Raw genomic sequence first — 26,717 nt, 5'->3', positions numbered from 1 at the left:
AACGACCTGTCCAGGGTGCACAGGTCGCTAGTCCTTTGGGATTGCTCCAGCTCCTCCTTAACCCTTTTGAGGATAATAAGCGCAAAAGAAAATGGATGGCAAAAGACGGGGGACAATTTAGCTCCTTCAACCACGACAAAAATCATTACCACACCCCAAGTATGTTTAGTGTGACACAAAGGATGTTTTTGTTCAACCTGCTTTAAAGCTGTAAAAAAAAAAAAAACATAAGGACTTCACCGCGGGAGGTACTCGGGAATGGATAGTGTTTCTGTCATTCTTTAACTTTTATTGATCATCCTTCTAAGTGCAATCCCCAACTTCCTCCGCCGCGCCATTCCTGATCAGCCGATGGCCACATTCATCCGCGTCTGCCGTAATGCACACAGCATTAGCTACAGCATGATCAAATTAAGACGCAGCGCCTTTCACCCACCTCTGCAATCAGTGCCACTTTCCGATGGAAACGACTACACGCTTACAATCAATTTGCCAAGCTAATCTAATGAAGTAGCTCCCAAGCATTTCCGTGCCTTGTTTTATTTCTTAAGCGGAGATAATATGACAAATAAGATCAGCGGTGATACAGACGCACACGCCGGTCACACATCTTGAATCTCCATTCACATCCATTTGTGTCCACACACGCCTACGATTTTAGCACGCTTCATTTTATCCAAAAATGCATTTGCCAAGAGAATGTAGGGAATGTGAAAAGACCTGACACTTCAGGCCCGCCGCAGTCTTTTAATCAACACCCGTTATCTTTCCACCATGACTTTAGCAGCTTCACAAGCAGGTGAGATGTGAGACTTGCGTCACCAGCGAGGCAGACGCCGAGCTCGCACCAGGGCGGGCACCAAACTCACACCAATATTTGACACATCCACCTCCTGTACTTCTGACATTGACAAATTATGTATTTCAGTTAAAAATACAGCGAGTTCATCAAAGAGGATATATTGCAGACTAATTACAAAGAATAATTGTTGCAAGAAATGTCATAGAAATTTGAATCTAACAAAAGTATAACCTTTACCTTCAACAAGATTGTCTATAATTTTGTTTTGCGCCTCGTGACACAACCCTTCACTTTGCTACCTACCTCCGGTCCATGTTTGATATGGCATACATGTATGTCATGTCACCAAAAAGCAAAGTGATGACTTGTCACCCATGAAATATGAAAAAAATAAAATAAAAATAAAAAACCCCAAAGGCATTGTTTCAAAAGTGACTGAGGAATTAAGAGTGGGCGCAAGGTGTGTGGCCTCTAATAGCCTTACAGTCAGTCATATGCATGAGACTAAGTTTGCATTCACTGTATGATTGGTTTTTTTTTTGCAACTAAATTCAAGTTCACTACTCCACTAGCATTTCATTTTGAACATTTTCACGTTATTACGGTGTTTTGTAAAAAAATATAAACTTCCATGTAAAATATTATTTATTCTTATTTGAAAACTCCCATGGAGCTGGCATTAATGATTATTGTACTGGTACCTTTTTCTAAATTGTTTTCATTTTGTAGAGCAGCTTTTTAAGTGAAAGCCATAATATATGTTGATGCTTTTCTGGCTGTAATCAAAACACTGCCTTAAAAAGAAAAACATGTTTAGTCTTTTAATAAGTACAACAGCGGAAGATCACATCCTAAATGATGTCCTGTTTACCCGCAATGGCATATTTCACTATGTGAGGCGCAGACACCATATACATTAGAGCACAGGTGTCAAAGTTAAGGCGCGGGCGCCATATCCGGCCCACACATCATTTTATGTGGCCCGAAAAAGCAATGCACGTGTCAACTTCCATTGCTAAAATCTGTACTGAAATTTAAAAATGTGATTGTCACAAATAGCATTGAAATGTTCCAATCATTTTGTTAACCTGTTTACACTCACCAATAATTGAACAACCAACAAACAAATAACTGTTTTTAAGATGCGTCACAAGGAAGCAGTGACATGTTCAACGAAGGCCGAACTGACATCCGAAACTGTCAGCTCAGTAAAAGGTTCTTCACCAAACAAGAAAAATGTCTTGAAAAAAAGAAACGTTAAACCTAATTTAACAAACAGATAGTTGACTTGAGTGATTCCAAAACTTGTAATCCATCAATTTGATGTGTATAAGTAATAATACAATGAAATGATGACCTAAACATTTATTCATAATGGCCCTCCGAGGGAAGATGTAACTCCAAAGTGGCCCACGACAAAAATGAGTTTGACAACCTTGCACTAGAGTAAGAAAATGCTCTTAGTTCATTTTTAAGAGACACAGCAATAACTGCCTGAAGTTGCTCTTAAATGTTTAACTTAATCAATACAGCAGATCCCGGAGAAGCAAATGGGCCAGGACACTGCCACTTAAAAAAGGGAACATTCGTGTTAGCGCAGAAGAGATGGAAGGGAGCCGTACTGACAAAGAGTTAAGATTCCAAATCATGCATTTTATTCATATTAATTTCAGACCTCCCTCTTGTCTTAATTTTATTTAAATATGAGGAGGCGGGAAAACAATGTCTTGAGAGACACCTTCCTACAGTCTTCCCCGCTACATTTGAGGCCTGTCAAACACGTTCCGTTTGGTGGTGCGAACACGCTATTTGAGGCTTATTTATTGTTCTTCAAGCGGAAGTCACCCCAAACATTTCCTTTACAAGAATATATTTTTGTCACGTTGCGTGGTGGTGGGAGGACCCCTAAAAGCAGGCAGGAGGGAGGAGCAGGTTGTACTTGGAAGAATTGCATTAATAAAAACACAAAAAACTAAATCCTAAACAAACAAAGTCCGGAAAACAAAAAGGATCTAAAGTAGCAAACCAAAACCATGACTGAAGCAAATAACTATCAGTCACAGAAACATGACCAAAAACATGACAGAAACAAACATAACAGCAGCAAACAAACACCGAGTGGTCGTGCCGGGAGAGATAATAATTACATAACGACCAACAGGTGTGCACCTACAGGGAGAGCCCTTTAGTGCCACCTGTTGGTCACAAACAGAATCATGACAATTTTAAGCAGCCCCACTAGTCTAAACATGGCAATCTGATTCATATTGTACATATGGAATATGAATTAATTTGTTTTTGTTTAAGAATGTTTCACTGTTACAACATTGCCAGGAATTATTCAACTTATGGAAAACAATGTTTCAACTGTTAATTATTCACGAGGTCAAGAAATGCAAGTAAAACAATACAGGCAACGTCCCATTGTAAAGTCTCTATTACATTTGCTTTTTTTTGTTCACTGATAAGAATGACTATAATGGTTTTTCCATTTTATATCGACTTCCTGCTTCGATCATTAATGAGTGCAAATATTTATCCACGTGGCTCTCCAACATGCATCCCACAGGGAGACAATAAACAGAATCAATATTTGCACCCATGCGCCATTTCTCCAGGCAGTACAGCACAGTGCAAGTCGCTCATCTCTTTTAATGAGGACTGTGGCCTTACATGTAGCTTGTTCCCATCGCAGTTCCCGGATGCTGCTGTTGTGATATGCGCTCAGGAGGCGCATGTCCACAGGGACAAGCCGGCCAAAAATTTTACGCATACACATAAACAATTGCGCAAATGTGTTGCTTTTAAAATATCACATACTCTATTTCGAAACATGAAAGATAATTAGATAAACAATGGATACTGTCTAATGTGTGCAACAGTGTTAAAATATTTGGAGGTACACAAAATGTGGCAGTGCGGTGCCCACGCTAGCTGTGGATTTTTTTTTCCCCCCCTCAGTTCGAAACAAGCTTTCCATGTAGAGAATCGCAGTCGGAGCAGAAACTTGGCATGAAAGCCATCCGAGAACATGAATTTACTTTCACACTATGGTGTGCATATAAATAAGATAGTCTGACTTGTTTTCTGTGAGGAGTTCTCTTGATTTCCCTAAATCAGATCTGAGGGCGAGGTGTAAGCTGATCTTAAAATTGGCAGCGTCTGTGAGATTGTGTGTCAATTCTGCACCGGTTTACTCTGTGCGCTTGTTAGGATGTCTCATTGAAACCTCGTTCTAATTATGTGGAGTAAAAAGAGGTGGGCAATTTACAAAATGTTTGCAGTCCGTCAGCGACCTGGATAGCGGCCCGTTGTTAGTCCGTCATTTTTGTCAAGCTGAACCAAACTGTAACCGAGAGTCGGTGCCTTGTGTTATTTCAGTCACAGTCCCGTCATCGGTTGCGTCGGTAAATTCCATCAATCCACCAGTCTGTAAATGGCTGCACGGACAACTTTACAGACATGTACATTTCACAAATTCACATACACTTATTTGCCAATCTATTGAACTGTAAAAGTACAGAGAGCGGGAGCCCGCTAGTGGCTGTTTCAACTCAAAAAATGGCAAAGAGTTTTCATTTAAATTGTAAAATGGCTAACCTTAACCGGAAGTCACAGTTCCGCCTTATGGCAAAGGATAAAATCAAATCTTAGTGCACTCGATAAACTCTATAAGCGCTCGTCATTGTCTTCCATTTCTTCTTTTTGGTTCATTGGCAGATGACAGCTCTTTGGCGCATACTGCCACCTACTGTACAGGAAGCGCAACGCATTTCCATATATAGTCAATGGAACCAACGCTGATTAAAGGAGGTCATTTTCGCTGTGTCATTTGTCTTGTCTTTATGACATCAATGGACTGAAGTACCCAAAATAATCATTTGGATTATTTCCCCAAAAGACAACGCATATAATTCTCATTAACACCACATCACGATTCAACTTCATGGCCCTCACAACTTCAAGTTGTAAGAAGTAACAGGTATAAAAAGGATGAATGCTTAATAGTGTGAGCCATAAATCTGCATAATTTACATGGCAGCCGTAAAACTGGCAAGCATAGACAGCATACGGCTGACAGGCAGTCATAAACAAGACCCCATCATGACGCTCATGTTGCTCTGCTCCCTCGTAGCTGGCTTAGGCTGCTTGTTATCGTAGTGTGATTAAAATACATAGTTATTGGGCAGGGGCGTAGTGGCAATCGAGAATTTGGCAAGATTCCTGATCTAGTACCAGGTGAAATTGCGACGCAACAGGGCATGTTCCCAAACGCACCCTTTCCCCCTCTACGAATACATTTCGGCGCATGTCTGCATGCTGATTCCCCAACGGCCATCCCTCCCAAATGAATTTTCATGCCTGAATATAGGTGCCAGCATATCCATGTTTATAGGCATTCCTTTAAAGGTTGTCATCCTTCATCATTTAACTTGGAACCCCCCCCCCCCCCCCAGAAACATTACTTTGCATTTAGTCCTATAAGCCCACGGTATTAATTATTTATTATCTAACCCTTTTTAGGGTTCATCAGCCAATCCTGCATTCATCTCACTTCACCCATGTGCAATTAAAGTCAGAATCTGAGTATAATCAAACTGCATTAAACAAATCAAGACCCCTGCGATATGCATCCTTTCCTTAACTGTGGGTGTGGAAGTGCCTGAGGACTGGTGCATGACAGCGTCACGACATTACATAAGAGCAATATCACCATCGTGCGCATCGGATGGAAAACAAACTCACAAATTCAAAAAGCCTCCAGTGCTACACTGTGATTTAAATCGGGAGGAGCTGCATTCAAAATAGGTTACAGAAAATATCAGGCCTTTCGACACATCTGCTCCTTTTGTCCATAATAACGGGGTCAATGCGGAGGACGAATCTGGCAACCACGTTAATATTTACTCACCCACGCTGTCGAGAAAGCGTGGAATTTGCATTCCAGACTGCCTGCAGAGGACGAATGGCATTCTGATTGGAGGGGATTGGACTGATGTGCGCTGAAAGACAACATGAGTCTTAACCGGGAAAGAGGTCAAGGCTACGCACGGGATGGAGATCAAGGTTTTTGCCAGAAACTGCAGGCAAAGAAAGTTAAGACACCTTTGATGAAGGGGACGTTGAGGAGCTGACGTGTGGCAAGGTCAAAACTGTTGCAAGAAGAGGATAAGAGGGTGGGACCTCCAAGGTAAAGAATAAAAGTGTCAACATCAATGACAATAAAACAATTCTGGACAGAACATCATAATGGCTCTCCCATGGAATAATCAAGTAATCCATCGTCAACGCTCTATCAAGAGGGGGCGCTAATAGGTTGTGAAAAGATCATAAAGGGGTAAGAGAAACTGGTCTTATGTGGCCTGAAATGTCTTGGCGTACAATGGGGCCGGCTATACCTCGAGGCAAAACATGCTTTTGGTCAACCCAGCTCTGAAAGAAATCTTTGTCCACCTTAACATGCGTTTTGCAAGCTGTCGAAACACAATGCCAAACCAGCAGATGGCAGAATAATCACGAACCACATAACGAAATCTAGACAACGTCCATCCACGGCACGGCTCACACTAGTCAAGCAATCCGAACTTTTTGTGTCAAGCGTACTTGGGCATGATACAGACTTGTGTGAGTGGCATCTGCCACTTTAAAGGCAAATGAGGCTAAAGCTTCTATAATAGGCTGTGAACTTCTGGTTAAAGGCCAACGTACTTTCAGACTTAGCTGGATGTAATCAGCAGAAATCAAATCAATAAACATCAAGTAATGACATGCACAAACAGGATTAGCCTGCGTGTGTGCATGTGTGTGTGCATGTGCGTGTGTGTGTGTGTGTGCGTGTGCGTTTGTGAGTGTGTGTGCACGTGTTTGTGTTGCTTCCACAATGGGTGCTGCCATTGTGCGGATGCACTAAGGTTCTTCTGCCCAACTTCTCAACTTTTTAACCCTCCCAGTCATACTTCTTCCGTTGGTCATTTTTTAGTCCCAGAAAGAAAATGTCCATCTTTTCAACAAAAAGGAACCCTTTGAAAAAATGTTTCAAATTAATGTTTCCCAAGAAAAAGCGCAGTCATATGCAAAATGCAGAATTTGGTTTTCACAACAAAATGTAAATGAATCCCCAACGACTTAAAGACTTGATGGGTTGATCTTACCATCGATATCTTATCTCCATATCAACGGGCTCAACCTGCATGGAAAATATGAGTGGTTTGATGAGTGACGATTACGGGGAGAGGGAGGACTAAACTATATTTATTTTCAAGAGGGGGAAACCACCTATGATGTGTTTAGAAGACACGGCTGCTGCAAGTAAGGCGTCCTACTGGCTGAGATGCATACAACCATCACAAATACTTCCACTTGCAATCAATCAGGGTCGACCGGTAGACTGCTCATAAAGCATCCCGGGATAATAAGACGATGCTCTTCAGGATACTAAGAAGAGCAAAACTACTCATGTCTACAAGCGTAGTCTGAGCAAAGCTGTCCCACTTAGGTGGCTAAATAAGGTAACAGGAATAATAATGACTTGGTATGACGCACTGCACTTCTGCATCACAACTACAACAACAATAAGATCACAGATGTTGTTTTACTCAAACGAAAGCGGAATATTAAATTGCTCAAGAATGCAATAACTCAATGACATGCTGGGAGGGGTTGAGTTAAAAACGTGAGCAAAGTGTCATCTGAATCACAGGCGTCTAAATATAGAATCATGCGTCCACAGCCTGGTGGTTCCTCCGCAGAAGCGGAGATGACGAGAAGCCAACAACAAAAGCTATATTCATTGTAAACTATTCAGTTCCAGGTTTTAAATTGCCACTCGAGCGGGGGATTTTTCATCACATTGATGACTCCAGAAAGACCCTCAAGAATCAAGGACATCGTGTTGGTAATAAAAACATAACGGTGCAAGGGTGGCATTAATTATGAAGGAGAGGGAGCTTGTTCTCTCTCCAGGCTGCACCTCATACCACTGACATACACCGACCGGTGTGTGCTCCTTCAAAATCCCATCAAGCGCACAAGCAAAATCCATCCTGGGGACACATACTCCGACTGACTCTCATTTCACCCTGCGCGCTCAGGACAGCATGCCTGCCATTCTGCACCAGCCCACGCAGGCAGGGCTAAGAGCAAGGGCGTGGTCAATGACAGGAGTGAGCGTTCAGGGGCCTGCCTGTGAAACATTAAAGATGCAAAGGGGATGAAATGGAATCAAAGCAGGTGCAATCCTGCCACGCCTTCCTTCTACCTCTGTCTCCTTTAGTGCTCCCTCAGTAGCTGACGAAAAGGAAGGGAGGGTCAGCCTTGAATGGTGTAACGCCCGAGCCGCTCTACTAGTGCAGAAAAAGAACTGCGAATGGATCGCCGTGAGTATTACATTTGGGTTCATCACGTCTGCGTGGAGAAGCGTCAATGTCTCTGCTTTGTTTGATCACGGTTACGGAAAAGGAATGTTGATCTTCAAAGACTGACACGAAAGGACTTTTTCTGTGGAACCTGCAGCCGAATCCATTTTCATATGTTTGCACCTGGAATGCCCCTGACATCAAGGCGCGGCTTTATGAAAATATTCATTTAACACAATCATGAATGTGGTTGTGGTTTCTAGTGTTGTAGAATAGGTCTACATTATCATTAAATTGGGACGCTGGACAGGATGCTGACATTTCAACCTCAGCTGTTCTCATCAATAAAACAATGAATACCGTATTGGCCCGAATATAAAATGGTGTTTTTTGCATTGAAATAAGACTGAAAAAGTGGGCGTCGTCTTATATTTGGGGTCTAGACATTATACCCATTCACGACAATAGATGGAGCCAGATATCATTGAAGCGAATGCTTAACTTGACTCCCCAGGCCAAAGTAGACCCCTGTCACGAAGAATAAAAATAAAAATAGCGGTAAGAAAGAAAAGACAAGGAAATAATAGAAGAGATAACTGAAAATGGAGAAACGTAGCGACCTGGAGAAAAGTGGGTGGAAGATCGGCCAGGTTAGCCGGCAGCTGAGGAGAAGTTATGATGTACCGGTAATATACATTTCAACAACCTGAAGCCATTCATTTACGAATGTGATTGCACGTTAGTTTACATATTTAAATGTTCAGATATTAAGGTTTGAATGAGGCACAATAACATGCTTTTTCTCTCAAATATATATATAATCTTTTTTTTCAGATGTACTGTAATTATTTTCTGTATAAGAATTAATTTGGTGTTCAAAAAGTCTTTTTTCAAACTTGAGTCTTGAAAAAGAGGGGGTCGTCTTAAATCAGGGCCGTCTTATATTCAGGCCAATACGGCACTTGGAACGCTGCTTGTACCGGTGCCAATGTAGTAATGCTCTAAAACTTTTGACACTGATACCCACTTTACCAACCTGGCAGTGTCCTCCCCGAGCATGCGGCGCTAAGTTCGACAAATCGTAAACACTTCTTCAAAAAGAGTATGCTTGCAAAAGCTCTTTATGGACTCTCCCACTTGTAGTTTATTCCATCTTAAAAAGACAAATGATTGCAGTCAACCTTTTAAGCACTACGGGGGTCTGAAAATCACAGAATCCTTAATTGCTTATAGCGAGAAACAAGACCTGCTTCATCTCTATCTCTCGCATTTTGCATTATGTGATTAACTTATTCAGTACCAGCCAATTAACGTCTTTGGGAGTGAATGAGTTAAAAGAACATGCGTGGATGATGTGAATGTAATATGCATAGCAGGCAAATAGGGAGGTTGGATGTAAAAAAACAACAAGAACAATTGTGCTGGCAAACATTTGGCCCACTTGCTGTACGCTTAGAGGTGTTAACCCGGATTCCGTATTGCGGTTGCTGTGTCCAAACATTACTATTCACTGACCAACTTCCTGCACGATATTTTGTTGATTTCTCCTCTGCTCACGTTAAACATTCGCTCTTTAAGACTCTTTAGAAGGTGCAAAGCTTTCACATCGTTGCAACACTAAATGCTGTCAAGAGAAAAAACACTTTTAACACTGCTTCAGGGACCTTGCAGACCACTCCGCACCAAACGGCTAACAAACTGAAGGTGGATTCAGTTTAAATCATTTGGACTTTGCCAACTTCAGAAAATGACACTGTCGCACAGTGTGTCAGGACTGTGCCAGTGAGTTGACGCTCGAGTAAGTAGATGTAGACAAAACGACGTCAGCGGTGTCTCCCTCCGTTCAAATGTGCTCGCACGCTGCTAAACCTACTCAATTAATCATACGGGCTATATACGGACGCATTTCGAGTACATTCGCATAGCACCCTCTAAACCGAGCCTGCATAAACTCTGCTCCATTATGCATGAGGCTCGTCGGAGCTGCTATATGCACAGCGCGCTTGCCGGTCCGCAAGTCAAACCGGATAGGGTGGGGTTGTTGTGATTAGCCCATAAGAGTGTACGTGAACGGCGGCTCCTCAGTGACCTGTCACAGCACTCGGGGGTCAGTTGATGGACTGTGACATGCCTTTCTGTTGCGGAGACCAACATGAGCGTATTCAAACCACATCTCAGCTACCTTGTCAATATCCATTCAGGCGCTGGTTATGTAACAATTATTACTAGACAAATAGCTGGTATTTGCTGTTATTTTCATGCCGACAACACATCTGCCTCGTAGCCACGGGGCTCCCGTGTCTCTGGTCTGGAGTTTGCGTGCTCTCAATGTTTTCTCGAGGTATGCTGGCTTCCTCCAACTTTCTATTTTCATATTAGGTTAGGTGAAGACTCTAAACAGTCCACTTGCGCAGCAGTCATGAATCTCCAGCATTTGCATGACGTCACGTAAGACGAGAAGGAAATCATATACAAGAATTAAGCAAACCCACATTCAAAGCAGTAAAACTGGACACACAACGTACACATTTGGAAGTGCTAGTTCAAAACTCCAACTCGCACAAAATGTACTTTGGTGCAAGACCAAATGAGGGTTGGACAAACTGGTTAATGATGATACGTTGATGGAATCTGTGGCATATTATGAATAACTGTTATTTGAACATTAGTAATTTAATTTTCAGGTAATGTTAAGAGTGCTACATTGTACCCCCCCATCCCCCCAAAAACAACAAAATCGTATTTTTTGAACCTTCTTTTTTTTCATATATTGGGCACGCCGCATTATAAGACGCATGCTCAAGGAAATGCCAACAGAACACTACACTACACCCTGATTTTTACTGATCAGATGTCAGTAAAACTTATTTAATAAATCAGCAACACAGTTCACTTAATCAACAGCAAGTTATAACATTGACTCGTTAACGTTGAACTCTTGCCGCTGCTCATATTTCCGTGTTGAACTGCGAAACCGATCGCTTTAAGTTTGAACTCTGCGTTGTAAGCATGTCTCTAGCAAGGAGCCATTTTGCGGTTGAGATATTACCGTAATGACCATACACAAGGTGCATGGGATTTTAAGGCACGTTGTGAGCTTTTAAGAAAATGGAAGGCTTTTAGGTGTGCCTTTTAGTGCGGAAAATACGGTAAATATCCAAAAGGCTCGGCATTCTGACCTTATGATTAGAAATTAGTCATTAAATAATAGCTCAATTGCCGGATGTGGAGCTTCTAGCTCAGCCAGGCTGCAATCATGTATTCACTGGTGTGTGCGCACAAGTGTGGGTGGGAGAGCCTCAGGGCAGCAGAAAGGAAGCAGCTGGTGCCCGCCAAAGAGGCGTATAGCAGTCTATGGTGACTTAGGCAACGCAAAATGTTTGTTCCATTTTGGTTGGAATACCCCCGCACTATTTCTATTTGGATTATCTGAATACATAAAAATGTGTTAAAATGACAATTAAATATGAGGCTACTACAACTTAATTCCTATTGCTTGTTGTAAACTATAAGTATCAGTACCTCAATGTAGGATTTGAGCCTCGGGTAGACCCTGAAAGGTGCCAGGATGTAGGAGAGCGAGGTGGTGCTGGGGAAGCTGGTGGTCACGGCATGGTTCACTTCCGGCAGAGAAAACATCTTGAAGCCAAACTTTTCATAAAGCTTCTGCAGGTCTTCATCTGGTTTCTCTTCTCCCTCAGACAGAATGCTGCCAACGACATAGCGGCACTTCTCCGCTGGCCTCTAAAAGACAGAAATTGAAGGAGGGAAAAAATGGTCAGAAGAGTGTGTGTGTGGAGGGTGGGGGGGTCTTATGCCATAAGTCATTAAAATCGCTATGGTTCTTGCTCAGACAAAGATCATCTTTGAAGATCAATTGAAAAATGTAATAAGTGTGTACTTATTCAACCATTGAGACGTCGTGGATCTGACATTCCCACAAAGTTCCGAAAAGATGAGGTGAAATGTATGATGATTGTTTATTGGTTTGACCTTGGTATAATGGGACTGCAGTGGTTCAGATAGATGGCCATGGATTCAAGCCTCATTGCCTCATTCGTCTCTCGATAGCATTTAAGTGTTACCCCCTTTCGTGAACTTATGTCAGATATCCGATACGATAACATTTAGTCCGTTTTTTAAAAAGTCTGATCGAACCGAAACCGTCTTGACATTATATGGTTAGATTAAAGTCTACTTTACCGAGGGTCAGCACAAAGCTAAAACCTGAAGCGGTAAATATAGAAAGCCTGAATGTTAAAGCTGTGGATATGTTGCACATTCACATAGTGTAGAGAGCAGGAGCAGAGAGCTGACAGCTGCGGAGAACATCTGCGCCACAGACTACCACAAAGGTTCATCTCAACTGTCTGAGGCATTGGGAGAGACTGCGAAAACTATCAAACGCGTCAGTCTGAACACGACACACAAACAAACAATGCAGAAGGAGAACAAGGGTCTGAAAGAGCATAAAGTTGGTGGAGGAATGCACCATAGTTATTTCTAGCCGTGTATTGTCAAACATTAGAAAGACGCGGCAATGACGAATCTGTTCAGTTCACGTTTTGAATCACAACTGGTCACGAACGATGGAACGATATGAATGGACAAGAGAAAGTAGTCTGTCTGGCCTGAGCATGATGCCGTCATCGACGTTGTCTAACGATATTATCGAATCGCAGTTTTTAAAAACAGTAATTTTGGTTGGCTTTTTTATTTTTTTAACCTTCACTTCTTTACCGCCATTCTCTCTCCCTCACAGTGCGTCAACACCTATGTATGCAGATGCGACAGCGACAGACTGACAATCACAAAGGCACTTGTCAGTCACATGAAGATGTGACACCACATCACCCACTTGCGTCTGGTTGAAGTTTCCGCATCAGAAAAATGAAGGACTGTTTGAACAGTCCAACATATTTTTTGTTAGTTTCCTCTAAAATGATCACACCATGTATGAAGGATAGTCAAACACCTTATAGCTTGAACACTGTAATTATGCATTACAGGACAATAAGGTATAATGCAACATATCACGAACAATCCCTGCCGCAAAGAGCAAGAAAAATGTGAGATTATTTTATGTAATGAAATGTAATATATTAAAAGTGTAAACCTGATATACGGTATATACACCAACAACTATGATCCCAAAACAGTTCTATATCATTTCTGATATTATACTTAAAATAAATGCAAAAAAAATGCACTCAAAATGCTCGTTGATATGCTCATGCACTCATCCGGGAGGCAACATTTCAATGAACTACTTTGACACCAATTCCGACTTAGACGAACGAGGCCTTTTTGGCATCGGAGGGTGGTTCAGAAAGAGCACAATGACCGTGAAGTTTTTTCAGATAAAAATAGTCAACCACCAACATGCGCGGTGGGGGCGTATTGTGCAGTGAATCTCTGAAGGAAATTCTCCAGAAGCTGTGCAATTCAGAATGTAACCAAAAAATGGAGGAGAAAATGTGATTTGACAAACCTGTCAGATTTCAATGAAAGGAAATACACAAGTCAATTCCAGAACACGGAACATGTTCTTTGATCAACGGAAACACTAACTTTTCAAATAACAGTCTCTGTTACTTGTAGAAATGTTGAGGTGGGCCATGAAGAAAGTTGAAACTGACATGGCATGGAAAAACCAAGCCAACCAGTAAATAAGAAGCTTTGGAGCAGCACCGAGCTGCGGTATCATGAATTTAAGATCAACATCACACTGACGGAAATGTGACTGAAATATATTTCCCCTTATAGTTAGCAAGATAAATCTCTCCAGGAATATAATGAAGAGAGAGGAGCCCTCAAAGAGGGTGATGACATGACGCATAAAGTCCACTATGAGGCTCTAAATAAGTCATTTTGCGACATAGTTTGTGAGGCAGAAATGTGTATTTTGTGTCCCATCAAAACACATTGAATAGCAAAAGTAAGAACCAACTTGCGAGACAATCCCAAAAAGCAAGACAAATCAGCTACACGTGGGAAGTAGGCACCTAGCTAGCAACAAACTTTAGCCGACTACTGCTGCGGCTAAATATGTTGCGGAAGTCACTAAAGTCCACACCTTTGTGACGGCGAATAAGTCACACTTCTAACAAGTATCGTTCTCACGATGACACGAAAGACATAGAAGTAATGGTAATTACGAAGCTAAGATTGACAATGCTAGAGCTTTTAACAAAGTAAGAACGCGCTTGGGTGATCAAGTCCACTTTTCACGGCCTTTTTGGGTGGAACTGCATTAAAGTGGAGAGAATCCAACTTTGAACATCAAAATAGCAGGCAAATTAATAAATGCCTGGACTCAAGAGAGAAAATCATTCCTGCTCAACAAAGCCTGAAATGAAATTACTTCCTTTAAACAGTGTACGTCAGCCAGGAAGCGTGGACTTATAAGGTTAATAGTATATTAATACAGTTTAAAAATATTTGTAACATCTAAAATGTTATTTGTTTTCACAATAGTCCTTAGTTTTGATTTGACTTTTGAGGACTGCACATGTATTATGTTCACAAAATTATCCTCATGTTAGATTTTTTAAAAATCAATTAGTTTTGTTTCTTAACGAGTTTGCTGCTATCACAATGTGAATTGAGGAAATAACAACTGTTGATTATGTAAAAAAAAAAAAAAGTTAATTTGTATTTGTATTGTTTAATTTAAAAACTTGCTTCAGGTCCATAGGATTAACCTGCAACAAAATTGCTCCACAAAATCAGTGCTTTGCAAAACTACTCCGGACTGACAAAATAATATTTTGAGCCTTTGAGCCTTCTATCAATTTTCTTCACGTTCCAGTCACTAATCTGAAATGAAATGTAATTTGGAAACTTTTTTTTTTTGCCCCCAAAAATATTTTTCAAATTTCACTTTTTCAGTTTTGAAAAAAATAATCACGATAGCTTGACCTTTTTATTCTTCTTTTTTTTATCCTAATATTTTTTTTCAGAATTGAACTTGAAATGCTGAAATTCTATTTGATTTTCTTTTTTCAGTGTATCATGTATTTGTATAAAATAAAAAACGGTGGTCTGTTTCTTTAGGACCAACATGCTGCTACTTGCTGCTCAATGACAACACCCGTTGTGGAGCGCTGGCGCTGAGGGGCGCACAGATGGGAGCCACCATCACTCATCCACAAGTGTCTGGCATCCCCACATAATTATCACATTGAAAACGCTCCTCTTCCTATCGGTCTCATTTCGCACCTCATGGTGTGCGTGTCGAGCTGCACTTTGGTTTTAACGCGCAAGAATTCTGGACTATTAAATAGTTTGTTGTATGATATTCCACAACGCCCGTGAATATATGCGTCTGTAAGGCAATGGTGACAGCAGATACTACTGGTTCGAGTCTACACTGTAACCTGGCAAGGAGCCACAGCAGCTTTTTCAACAGCAGTCTTCTGCTGCTTTTGACAGTGAATTAATCATCCAAGAAAGAGCGGCAGGACATCCTGACTCTGTCAATAGCTGTGTCTGCATTATCAGACGACATGACGAAAGCCAATATACATCTATTGTAAAGGACGATGTGGTATTCATGTTGATGGAAATCTTTTGTTAGAAAGCATGACAGTAACTTTCAACAGAACGGCTGGAATAATGTTTTCTTGTTAAAAAAAAAAAAAGCCTCGTAATTTGCCATAGGTTAAGTTTGGGAATTTTGTAAATTTAAACAATTGGAAACTTTCCAAGGAAATTCAAGGGAATTAAATTTATAGGGACAGATGTGCATTTGCTTCAATTAAAATCAACAAAGACTACATTTGGATCACATAACACATGAAAACTCATTCTAAACAGTATCCTTGTTAATATTCATTAAAAGAATAATGGCAGTCCTATGGGGAAGTGGAGGGTATTTACCTGTGTTAATTAGGACCCGCGAACACTTTTTTTTAAATGAAATTGAAGAATAATCAAAGCCTTTCACTGATTCAATTGTTATTCTGAGCTGCTTCATTTGGACCTTATTGTTGTCAGTCAAGATTTACGAGTGTTGGTCGACATGAGCCTCTTTGCTTCTTCCTGTTAAATGGATCAGGCTATCAACAACTGTGTTCCCTTTCAACACGGATACACAGCGATAGTACACAACGACAATGTAAGCAGCCTCACACTGGGGGGGACAATAACTGTCCTCCCACATTTCTTCTTTTGGCACAATGCTGCCATCTTCTCACGTGCTGTTCTGATTATGAGATGTTTGCCACAGCCGTAGCGTGCTAATGATATCATGTAGTCCCGCTTTCATTCTCATCCTATACAGTTCCACAAATGAGGAGGAGTTGTGCTTCCACAAGACTGACAACAACTTCTACATTTTGATCAGATGTTTGTATGAGCAATGTTACAGTCTTCAGACCCAAACAATTTGCTGTATAAACAGGCTGCTAATACACATAATAATACTAATCAGTTTCTGGGGGCTGTTTGACCATGATTTGTATTGATTTTGAATTGATTTTACCCTCAAGAATTTTTTTTTTTCCAAGAATCACTAATCCATTTCAGGCACCAACGTTGTATCATTAACCCTTTCAGGGACAGCGGTTACTACAGCTTATCATGTCATATTTTCATGAGGGTTGCAAACTGTTGTCTTATAGGTACAACTTAGGGGGTGGGAGTAATTAAATAAATAGGACAAGTAGTAGCCCCAAAAAATGTTTTCAGAATTGTTTGTTGTTATATCGGTCAAAGACGGTTTTTGAAATTTCAGCCCCAAGTGTCAGAGCAGGGGAACAGTTGGCAGCTTCCAAACAATTCTTTTTCACTGGGGTAGCTGCAGGACGTGCTTCTGAGACTTTTGATAGCTTCAGGTGAAGCAGAGCATGAGACTCTGGGATGGACTGTGGAACATTCACCTCAGTCACAAAACAATATTTCTCCACTATGCTGCAAAAAAATAAAAATAATCAGATCAAAGCGTCTGGAATCGGCCTGCATGTATTTCTGAGGATCCCAGGCAGAGGACACATACAGTTAACCTTCATTGAACATGTGAGGCACTTAGTCCGAACAAATGGTGTCAATTCTCACCTTTACCTGATACTCTTAAGCAATGTCTCTGAGGGTCTGCTGGGAGAAAAAGTAATTTCAAAAGCAAGTCTTTGCCCGAGGCTACAAGGGCTATTTTTGATGGATGAGGGCTCTCAAACAATAAAAAGGTACAGCTGACAGAGGTAATTCTTTATTAGCAGACACATAATGAGGATTTACTCTCTTCATCTTGCCCGCTCTTGGCCTTGTATCTCTTCCCTCCTGGCTATCAGCACTTGGTGCGGTTTGTTTGAGTGCGGGGCCCCTTCTGCAAATGGTAGCAGGTTGGGTGGTGTGTAGAGGGGGTATTTGTTCAAACCAGGCCAGGTGCTAACTTTGGCTTTTAGGCTAAAGACACCATGCTCATTAAAAACCAACAGCCGAGCAATAATTTTCTTTTTTAAAATATAGGATGACGACGACGCTCCTTGAGAGTCGACGATGTGTAATATCGGGGCTGTACTACTGAAATCTTTGTTATTCAATTTTTTTTTCTGTCAATCCATCCAGAACCAAGTACAGCACTGGTCACTTTAGGTGATGCTAAGACCTGGCTGGTAAATACACGCTTCATCCTTGGAGCCTTGGCAACTACGATTACTGGCAACGGCAAGCGAACGGCCGGAGGCGGGACGTGGTTATCCTTGGCCGCAGTTGCGGATCTGGTCATCCAGCTGGCCGCGGCGTGGCCCTCCCCCTCGGCCAGATGTCACAGAGCGAGGAGATGGTCTTCTCTAATAGGAGAGATGAACAAATTGCTCCCTCATCTGCATTAGCAGACTGCCTCGACAACTAATGTTTCGCTCCCTTTCGCAAACTATGATTAATACCGGGCCATTTCATCCATTTTTCTGTGCATGGTGCAAAATAAATGATGGTGTGGAAGATTGAAAGACATTCCTCAATACCTTGTTTCTCTGACTAATAGCAGCATGCGTGCTAATGTCTCAGTTTGTAGGGGGAAAAAATGAATGAATGTCGCATCCTTGAGTGCACACACACACACACACACACATTATTATGGGGGGAAAAAATACAACAGTCCCAGCCTGTTTCAGTCTGTGTGCTCATTTTGCAGCAGCTCTCTACGGAGGCGTCCATAAACATGAAATGGGAGCTTAGTGCACTGGCAGCATTGAATCACATTGACTCTGGAACCCATGGAAGCGGTTGACAAGAGTATGAACATTATGAACAACATTTTTTGTTTGTTTTTTTTTTCAATTTATGTCCGCATTTAAAAGTGGCGATGTTCTTTCCGTTGACAGACATACAAGCGGCGAGAAAATGCAGATAAATTTGACAGGAGAGCGCATCGGCGCCGGGCGCTCTGATCAGGCATTTTCATTGATGAATTGGATCACTGCGATGCTCTCAAGGTGAGTCAAACTAAATCCAATTTATACACCTCTTGCCAGCTATTGCCACCCCTCAGCTCATCCCTCTGTGCCACTCCCACGCATGTCTACGTGTGAAATGGTTTTCTCCTCTGCCTGCCACAAGAAGCCTCAGGAGCAACAGAAAAACACACATGATCTTTGAGCACCATATGACACTATTGAACAACCTCGGTATGTACAAAGCATTAAAAGTTGCACATGTTGGAAACCAACACACATTTTCAGGACAAAATATGCCTTGGGAGTGCCTTCAGAACATGACATGACAGATAGCAATCACACATCACACATTGCTCAATTTGATTTTCAAAATATGTCGATGGACAAGGTCTTTTTTCGAGGATGTTTCAAAATAAAAAGTTAACGTGTATGTAAAATAGTTCTCATGTTACACGGACTATGAATTGCACTTGTCATAGTTTGGCTAGTCCTGCGACTCAGGTGCGACTTGTATATATTCAAATTAGAGCGTGGACTAACACCCCAAATCTCCGTTCCCTGATCACATTTACTTTTTGACATTTGGCAATTCTTTTTGGTATTTGCCAACCGCAAAACGAAAGAAGTAGTCGTAGTAGTGGTAGTTGTTGTCAGCGTCATGACAACTACTGTGTGATGTGAAAGCTACTTTAACACTTCCTTATGCCCTAACAAGTATTTTCACCACCAAAAGACGCAATAACCAACCAGAGTTCAACCTGTGGTCAAAATATGACAGGGGATTCTAGTTACGGAAAGCTTTTTTAAACCAAAACGAAAAACCTTTCCGAAGTTAAGAACAAAGCTTTTGTCCAAACGGAACTAGAATTACTTTACCAATATCTGATCAACTAATAAATATTTGTTTTACTTTTTATCTGCCTTAAGTCAATTATTTAATTCGATAAATGAAAAAAACCTGAATACATTTATTTTTTAAAAACATTTTAGGGGGAAAAAATGGCTGCATGGGTTCAATATAAGTGGACTGTTGATAATGTAGCGGCCCGGTAGTCCAGTGGTTAGCACGTCGGCTTCACAGTGCAGAGGTATCGGGTTCGATTCCAGCTCCGGCCTCCCTGTGTGGAGTTTGCATGTTCTCCCCGGGCCTGCGTGGGTTTTCTCCGGGTGCTCCGGTTTCCTCCCACATTCCAAAAATATGCATGGCAGGCTGATTGAACACTCTAAATTGTCCCTAGGTGTGAGTGTGAGTGCGAATGGTTGTTCGTTTCTGTGTGCCCTGCGATTGGCTGGCAACCGATTCAGGGTGTCCCCCGCCTACTGCCCGAAGACAGCTGGGATAGGCTCCAGCACCCCCCGCGACCCTAGTGAGGATCAAGCGGTACGGAAGATGAATGAATGAATGAATGTTGATAATGTAAATGCTAAGTGGGCCGCATAAAAGAACAGACCGGGCAAAATGTATCTCGCAAAACCATACTGCGCAATTAAATGTACAATTTGGAAAAGAAAAATCCTAATTTCCAGTGTCACTCGCATCTCAAGGCACAACTCAATAAGCTATTTCAAATATTTTATGTAGGCCGTCAAATGCTCAAGCTTTTAATTATCGTATAAAGAAATCAAGATGTTGATCAGGACCCCAAAACGAATTGTGTTACTAATCTATGAGTTGCTCACTCTCTGCTGAATTATTGCATCCACCCTGGCGACACACCCACAGGCCCTTGCCCACTCTCTGTGATGAATCTTGCAGCCAGCCAGCCTGCCTGCCTATGGAGCGGTTACTCTTTTTACACCCTGCTACACGACAAGAGCTTGTTTACCTCGTCGGGAAATCTGTTACAGAAGCAATCGAAAGAACAGAGAGAAAACCTTACCCTCCGGATCTTCTTTGATCATAAATGATAACCTCACATGTGGCTGATCTGGGTTTGTTTGGTGCACCTGCAGGCCAGCAAATTAACCCTAGGCTAAAGTGCTCAATTCCTAAGGCTTGTGTTTGCAATTACAAGCACATATGCAAACAGTCACAAGCATGGATGCGCATAACAAATCAAAACAGTTCAAGGGGGAGCAACGAGATGTTGGGCTAATTGGCCAGTGTTGACTCACAGACCGTCCTCAACAATGCAAGAGAAGGTCAGCTATGCCGCAGACAGTTCAAACCACACAAAGTTGCCAACACGAGTCAAATGAACAACAGAAACTATACTGAAAGTCAATATGAAATTTACTTCATGAAATACATGTGATCCACACTGCAACATCGCAGACCTAACAATTGACACCAAGTAATGCAGGTTTTATTGCATTTGATCTATTTTCTCTAGCACTTGACCTCAGTAGGATCGCAAGTGAGCTGGAGCCGATCGAAGCTGGCGAAAGAACTGGGGTATACCCCGGGCTGGTCAACATTCTAACGCAGCGCAGGGTCACACGTGGACAAACCTGTTGCTATAGTCCCGCGGATCTTACAGTTCTGAATATGTGCAAGTGTAGTCACAGGGACATCAAGATGCCGCATAGGTTTAAGGCTTTTATTCCAGACTTTCAGACTTTAAACCTGTATTGAAAAGAATATTTGTTAGGAGGAACACCAGAGCGCTGTCAAGCTGCAAGGAAAACGTCTTCTAGCCTGTACCGTTAATGTGCATTTTGGTTTCTAATATCTGTACATATCACTTCCTTCACTTCCTTTGTTCCGGATTTAGTGTGGTGCACACCACTGTGATTACTTCTCACCCTTTGAATGAGACTACCGACCGATTACAAGTTTGAAGATGCCTGTGATGCTAATTAGTGGATGAAACTTGGTTGAACATGTCTCAATGGTCAAATTCTTTTCTTATAATCTTTTTTTGGGTTTACAGTACCATCATTTCTGTCAAGGACAATTCATGAGTTTGTTTGACTGGTTGATTTTCTAAAAAATAATGCCGTTTAGCCCACAATTCAAAAGCAATGTCTGATTTTCACTGGTTAATTTTCATCATGTTTTCATTTAATATCAAGTTATTTCTGTGACTAGGGGTACAACCAATTTCATTCACGTGCGTATAGACAAACAACAACTATACAAGCTGACCATTCACACCCATGGGCAATTTATAAGATAACAAGCATGTTTATAAAATGCAGGAATAAGCAGAAGTGCACGGAGAAAGGCCACACAAGCGCAAGGAAAACTTGCAAACGCCACACAGGAAGGCCAGAGCCAAGATTCGAACTCCAAACGTCAGAATTATGAGACAGAAATGCTAACCAACGGCCTTCTACACAACTCTAGGCCTGTGACAATACTGCCATCTAGTGGTTATGAGTAAGCTTACATAAGCATAGCTGGAAAAATCCGCTCAAGTAATTAAATGAATACTGCATTTAATTCCAAACACTGAGTTACATACTGCATTTTTTTCTTTGAAATTAGACAACAAATATCAGATTACGCTCCCACAGAGAGACATTTCAATTGCAAACAACCTGTGCTAGATGCAAACTATTAAGAAAATTAAGAAAACCTTTATTAGTCTCGCAATGGAGAAATTCCAGATTCACAGCAGCAAAGTTATGAAAGGAAGAAGTAGAACAACAAAATATAGAAGCTGCTGGAAAGGCAGCCACTCTCGCGGCGCCATTTTGAAGTCAAAATAACAAAAATAACACAAGACAACACATAGGACAGAGACAGTCGTGCAATCTTCACCACTTTTCTGCATACACTTTGTTGTCTGAAGCAGTTATAGATGAAAGAGGAGAGGATCAATGTTTGTATGTTTAAACTGTTTTATATAAATAAATAAAAAAGGCACACATGTTCCAACATCAAGTGTTTACCAGGATAACTTCAAATCAGAATTAAGGAGGGCTGCAAAATGGTGGATATATGTTTTTATGCGTTCTAACAACTGATACTGAGGTTTGAATCCAGACTTCAGATTTTTTTTGTGTGGAGTTTGCATGTTCTATCCATGCTTGGGTTTTCCCCAGTTACTCCTGTTTCCTACAACACTTCAAAAACTTGCATGTAAGGATATTTGAAGACTCTAAACTATCCACGGGTGGGAATGGAAGTGGAAATATGTGTAATATGTCTGTCAATATTTACCCTACTATTGGCTAGTGACCAGTCCTCTGTATACACTGTCATTAACTCCCTGAATGAATTGGAGTATTAGACTCGGCTCAAGTCACCACATGACGCACATATACCCCATAGACATTGTACAGTTTCAAATTCAATGCATTTCACAACAGGAATTGCTGTGCACGCACAACTAAGGACTCAATATGCTCCTCAAGTAAACCCAGAATCGACATCTGCTGCAAGTCATGCAAATTTGTTGTGGGAAGAATAAAGCAGGAAATGAAAACTTACTCTTAAAATAAATTTCTCTTTTAAAAATGTGTGGTGAGTAAACAGCATTTGTAAAAGGGTTGACAAGGCCCATGGTAGAAAGCCAACATGGAAAAATAACCATGAATTCAGCTTAAGTGAATGCCAGAAGAGTGCTTCTTGCTGACTGTATAACATTACAACTCAAATTAGCGTCACATCGAAACAAATAAGTAACGGAGTACAAGAGCCCCGGGATTGTGATTTGTTTATCAAATCCTCATAAAAGTCAGCTCTTATTTACAACTGAAGCAGGTCATGGGCGGGTCATTGAATACTGTTGCCGCACGGCGCGTAAAATCACATAACAGCATCCTTGTGATCTCCCCCCAGTCTATCCAACAATAGCGACACCAGCAAAAATGTTCTAAAAAAGCTCCTCGCTGAGCCTCTGGCCAGAACTTTTCTTAGGTTTGACTCTCACACTCAACTTTTCCACTGACTGGAAAGCAGAGAACAAAGTTTCCCCCTGTGAGCAACTTTTATACGAATTACCTCAGACTGAAAGACATTTTCATTGCATACACCAAAACCTCTAAACTCAACTCTCTTGAGTTAGCATGTTCTCATACTTCTGGGGTTTTCTTTTGGTAAGCCAAGCTTCCTTCCATATTCCACAAGCATGCTTCTTAGGTACAAAGAAGAAAAAGTCTCGAAATTGTCTATAGGCGTGAATGTGAGTGTGAGCGGTTGTTTGTCGAAATGGGCCCTGCGATTGGCTGGCGAGAGCTACTGGAAGTACACCGCCTCTCGCTTCAAAGTCAGCTGTGATAGGCTCCAACTGGAGAAAAAAAGCATAGATTGATAGATAGACTAGGTCACAATGCTCCGGGGGATTAAAAAAACAACAACAAAAAAAACATTTATCTTGGCAGACAGTTGGCCAACACAACACATAATCACAACGGTGTACTACTGTGATTATTGATGCAGAAATACAACATAAAGTACCACCTCACGTAACAGCATTGCTCTCAATATTGCGCGTGTGTGTGTGTGTGTGTGTGTTACTCGCATGTCTGTTGAGAACTCAGAATTTGTACCTGACAAACCCCCACCGTGCAGACAATACATTGAATGTGTGTTATATTTAATGATGTGGGCATACTTTTTTTAATGACGTGGGCATACTTTTCCCAAAACCAAGTGAAGAAAAAGGAGGGGGAAAAAAGACATTAAGAACATTCCACAAAAAGTAAAATAGCCATCTATAATTTTGTACTTTATAAAAACATACAGTAATGAAACCAATTACCGTGGGATCTAGGGACTGGGCCGACCCGCCAAGAGCAAAAATCTGTGTATACTGTAATTGACGTCTATTATAAATGCACTGTAAAAAAAAATTATTATTCAAGAGCTAGTCCATATTGCTGTATTAACCAGCGGTGGTGGCGTAAACCTGACATTGATCGGTGGTCTAATACATTTATTTTGTACTGAAGGCTATCGCGTCGTCGCTTCTCCCATCTGGGTGAGCGTTATTTACCACATTCTGGAGCTGCGAGTCAAGTGTGCCTTTCCTGCTTGTCAGCGCTCTGCAGTGGAAAGACTCTTGTTTGCATCTTTGGAGTCAAGTGAGGCAGCCAGCATATGTGGGTGGAAACTATCAACAGTGCAACGTGTCATTTAGCAGCTGACCGGTTTCATCAGCCGGGCTCCTTTTCTCAAAAGAGATCGCTTTTATGTTGAATCCCTCAAGGGCAGTCTTCTCTTTTGTAAGAGGCAGTTATCAAATCATCAAGAAAGGGATAAAACCATAGAACTTGAATTACATACAGATACAAAGGTTCACTGAGAGGAATACACTTAACTAGGCATCAACCTTGATAATGAAGATATTAATACAAGGGGTGCTTAATTTACGACGTTCTGACACTCGTGATTTCAAACTTATGAAATAATTTGGGCAGTGACATCAGAGTATGTCGTGATGTGGCACCAGTGGGTATGGTCAGTTTCAGCAAGTGTTTTTCATTCGATTGGTTCATATGTATGGCTTATGACCGATTTCTGAACAAATATTTACTGTAATTGTGACTTTTTGGTGTTTACAAACATCGTTCAATTAACTGGTTTGGGCAACTGCCTACAATTTTATAATGCAGCGCGAGAAGACATGCTTGTTACTGGCATACTTAGTATTGTTCATTTGTTTTATATTAATGGCCGAGTTGTACTTTTTTTTTTTTTTTAATATTTACTGTGTAATTATGACTTTGCTACAGTGGTAGTGTATGTTAGTGGCAAGGCATACATGGTCATCTGGCACTGAAATGAATACACACTCTGTTACCATCATACTTTTTGTTTTTCGTTTGATTGTTTGCACATGTATTATTACTATTTTACATATTTATGGCCGACAGGTGTTTTTCACAAATCCGTTGACTCAAACAGGCTTCCTTTGTCTCTTTGATTAATTTTCAACGGAATGTGCTGAATGTCTTTATACCAGTTGCTCTTGCTTCGTGTGTCGTTTTTCTTTGCACATAAACTTTGTAAATCTTCCTCCTGTTGTGATTTGATAGACTGTTTATTTTTGTTGTGCTGTTAAAAGTATATTTGGATCGATTCCATTTGAGATGGGTGATAGTCAACAGTTAGCTTTCTCTTTCTGATTGTGCTTTGTTTTTGTTTTTTGTTTTTGTTTATCTACTTTTATGCATTGACTGTCATCTGACGTGAATCGTGCTTCACCTTCTTGGCCAGGTCACCCTTGAGACCTGGGTTTTTATAGGTTTTGGTTTTCTGTTTAGACAAAACGATAATTAACAGCCAACTGGGTTGATGTATGGGACAATCATTTGAATAATGTAAATACGGGTGGGTGGGCGTGTCGGAGTGGTTCCATTCGCCTCAATTTGAACCAAGAAAACCCCTCTTAACGGTGCTATCGTACACGCACACACACCTGCTCGGGGTCATCGTAGAAGACACCGATCGTCCTCTGCTTGGGTCCAATGCTGCAGGTCTCTGTGAAGGCTGCCCCGCAGTCCTTGTAGGCTCCCTCTTTGAATTTATAAGCAAAGGTCACTTTTGTAATCGGGGGTGGTCCCGTCTTCACGTCCACATCCACCAGAAGGCCCGAGTAGATCAGATAGCCCCCCACGGTCGCCACGAAGCACAGCAGAAGGACGACGATGAGAAGAAGGAGAAGGAACTCAGACATGGTTTCGGCAACGCGGCGCCGCTAACTGCAGGTTGTTTGATTGGGGAAATCTGTCCAGCCTCAAATGTCCTTTTCCGGTTTCGACGCGGCGACTGTCACCCAGCAGGTTCATACGACAGCTACAAGGGCGCGCACGGAAGAGAATAGGTGTTAAATTTGGTAAGCTGTTGCAAAAGGACTCTGAAAAAGACACTTTTGTTTACAGTGGTTTCCCCGAACAGTTGGATAAGCTTCCTGGATAAACCACCCACCTCAACGTGGAGGGGTGGAGGCAATACCAATTTTTTTGCAAAGAACAATATTAATATTGATAAGACGCTAACGTTTGTTAATATTTCAACACTAAAAACGAAGCTAGGTTTATTTTCTACTATGAAATAAATTGTATTTAGTGAGCAATACATACATATTTCTACCATAAGATACCCCGTGGGAGTGTGTCGTGGTTCAGTCCAACGCTGACAGACGATAGGAAACATCAGCAGACAACTGTGACATCTACACTTTCTCTGCTCTTTAACTCGCGTCGTGCTGTTTAGATGATGTTTGTTTCATGCTGTTGAATTAATGACAGATTCAAACGTATGCCTTTTTA

At 41.3% G+C, this 26,717-nt stretch overlaps 1 protein-coding gene and 1 long non-coding RNA gene across 2 annotated transcripts in view; one reads left to right on the top strand and one right to left on the bottom strand.

Moving 5' to 3' along the window:
• The window catches only part of tex264a (testis expressed 264, ER-phagy receptor a), a 46,351-nt gene extending 19,976 nt beyond the window's left edge, over window positions 1-26,375 (bottom strand). Inside the window, exons 1-2 of the mRNA XM_052076944.1 lie at window positions 25,865-26,375; window positions 11,680-11,901 (exon numbers count right to left, since the gene is read on the bottom strand). Of these exons, the coding sequence (XP_051932904.1) occupies window positions 11,680-11,901; window positions 25,865-26,122 (480 nt within the window). The 5' untranslated portion in view covers window positions 26,123-26,375. The remainder of the gene's footprint in view (window positions 1-11,679; window positions 11,902-25,864) is intronic.
• Window positions 18,234-19,034, top strand: LOC127608071 (uncharacterized). Its single transcript, XR_007964179.1, has 3 exons — window positions 18,234-18,393; window positions 18,483-18,593; window positions 18,718-19,034. It is a non-coding gene; the product is annotated as an uncharacterized LOC127608071 (long non-coding RNA).
• Window positions 26,376-26,717: the final 342 nt, after the last annotated feature.

This window comes from Hippocampus zosterae, chromosome 9 (assembly GCF_025434085.1).
Source record: "Hippocampus zosterae strain Florida chromosome 9, ASM2543408v3, whole genome shotgun sequence".
Classification (NCBI taxonomy): domain Eukaryota; kingdom Metazoa; phylum Chordata; class Actinopteri; order Syngnathiformes; family Syngnathidae; genus Hippocampus; species Hippocampus zosterae.
The sequence above is the reverse complement of the archived record's forward strand: the minus strand, read 5'-3'. Positions and strand labels throughout refer to the sequence as shown.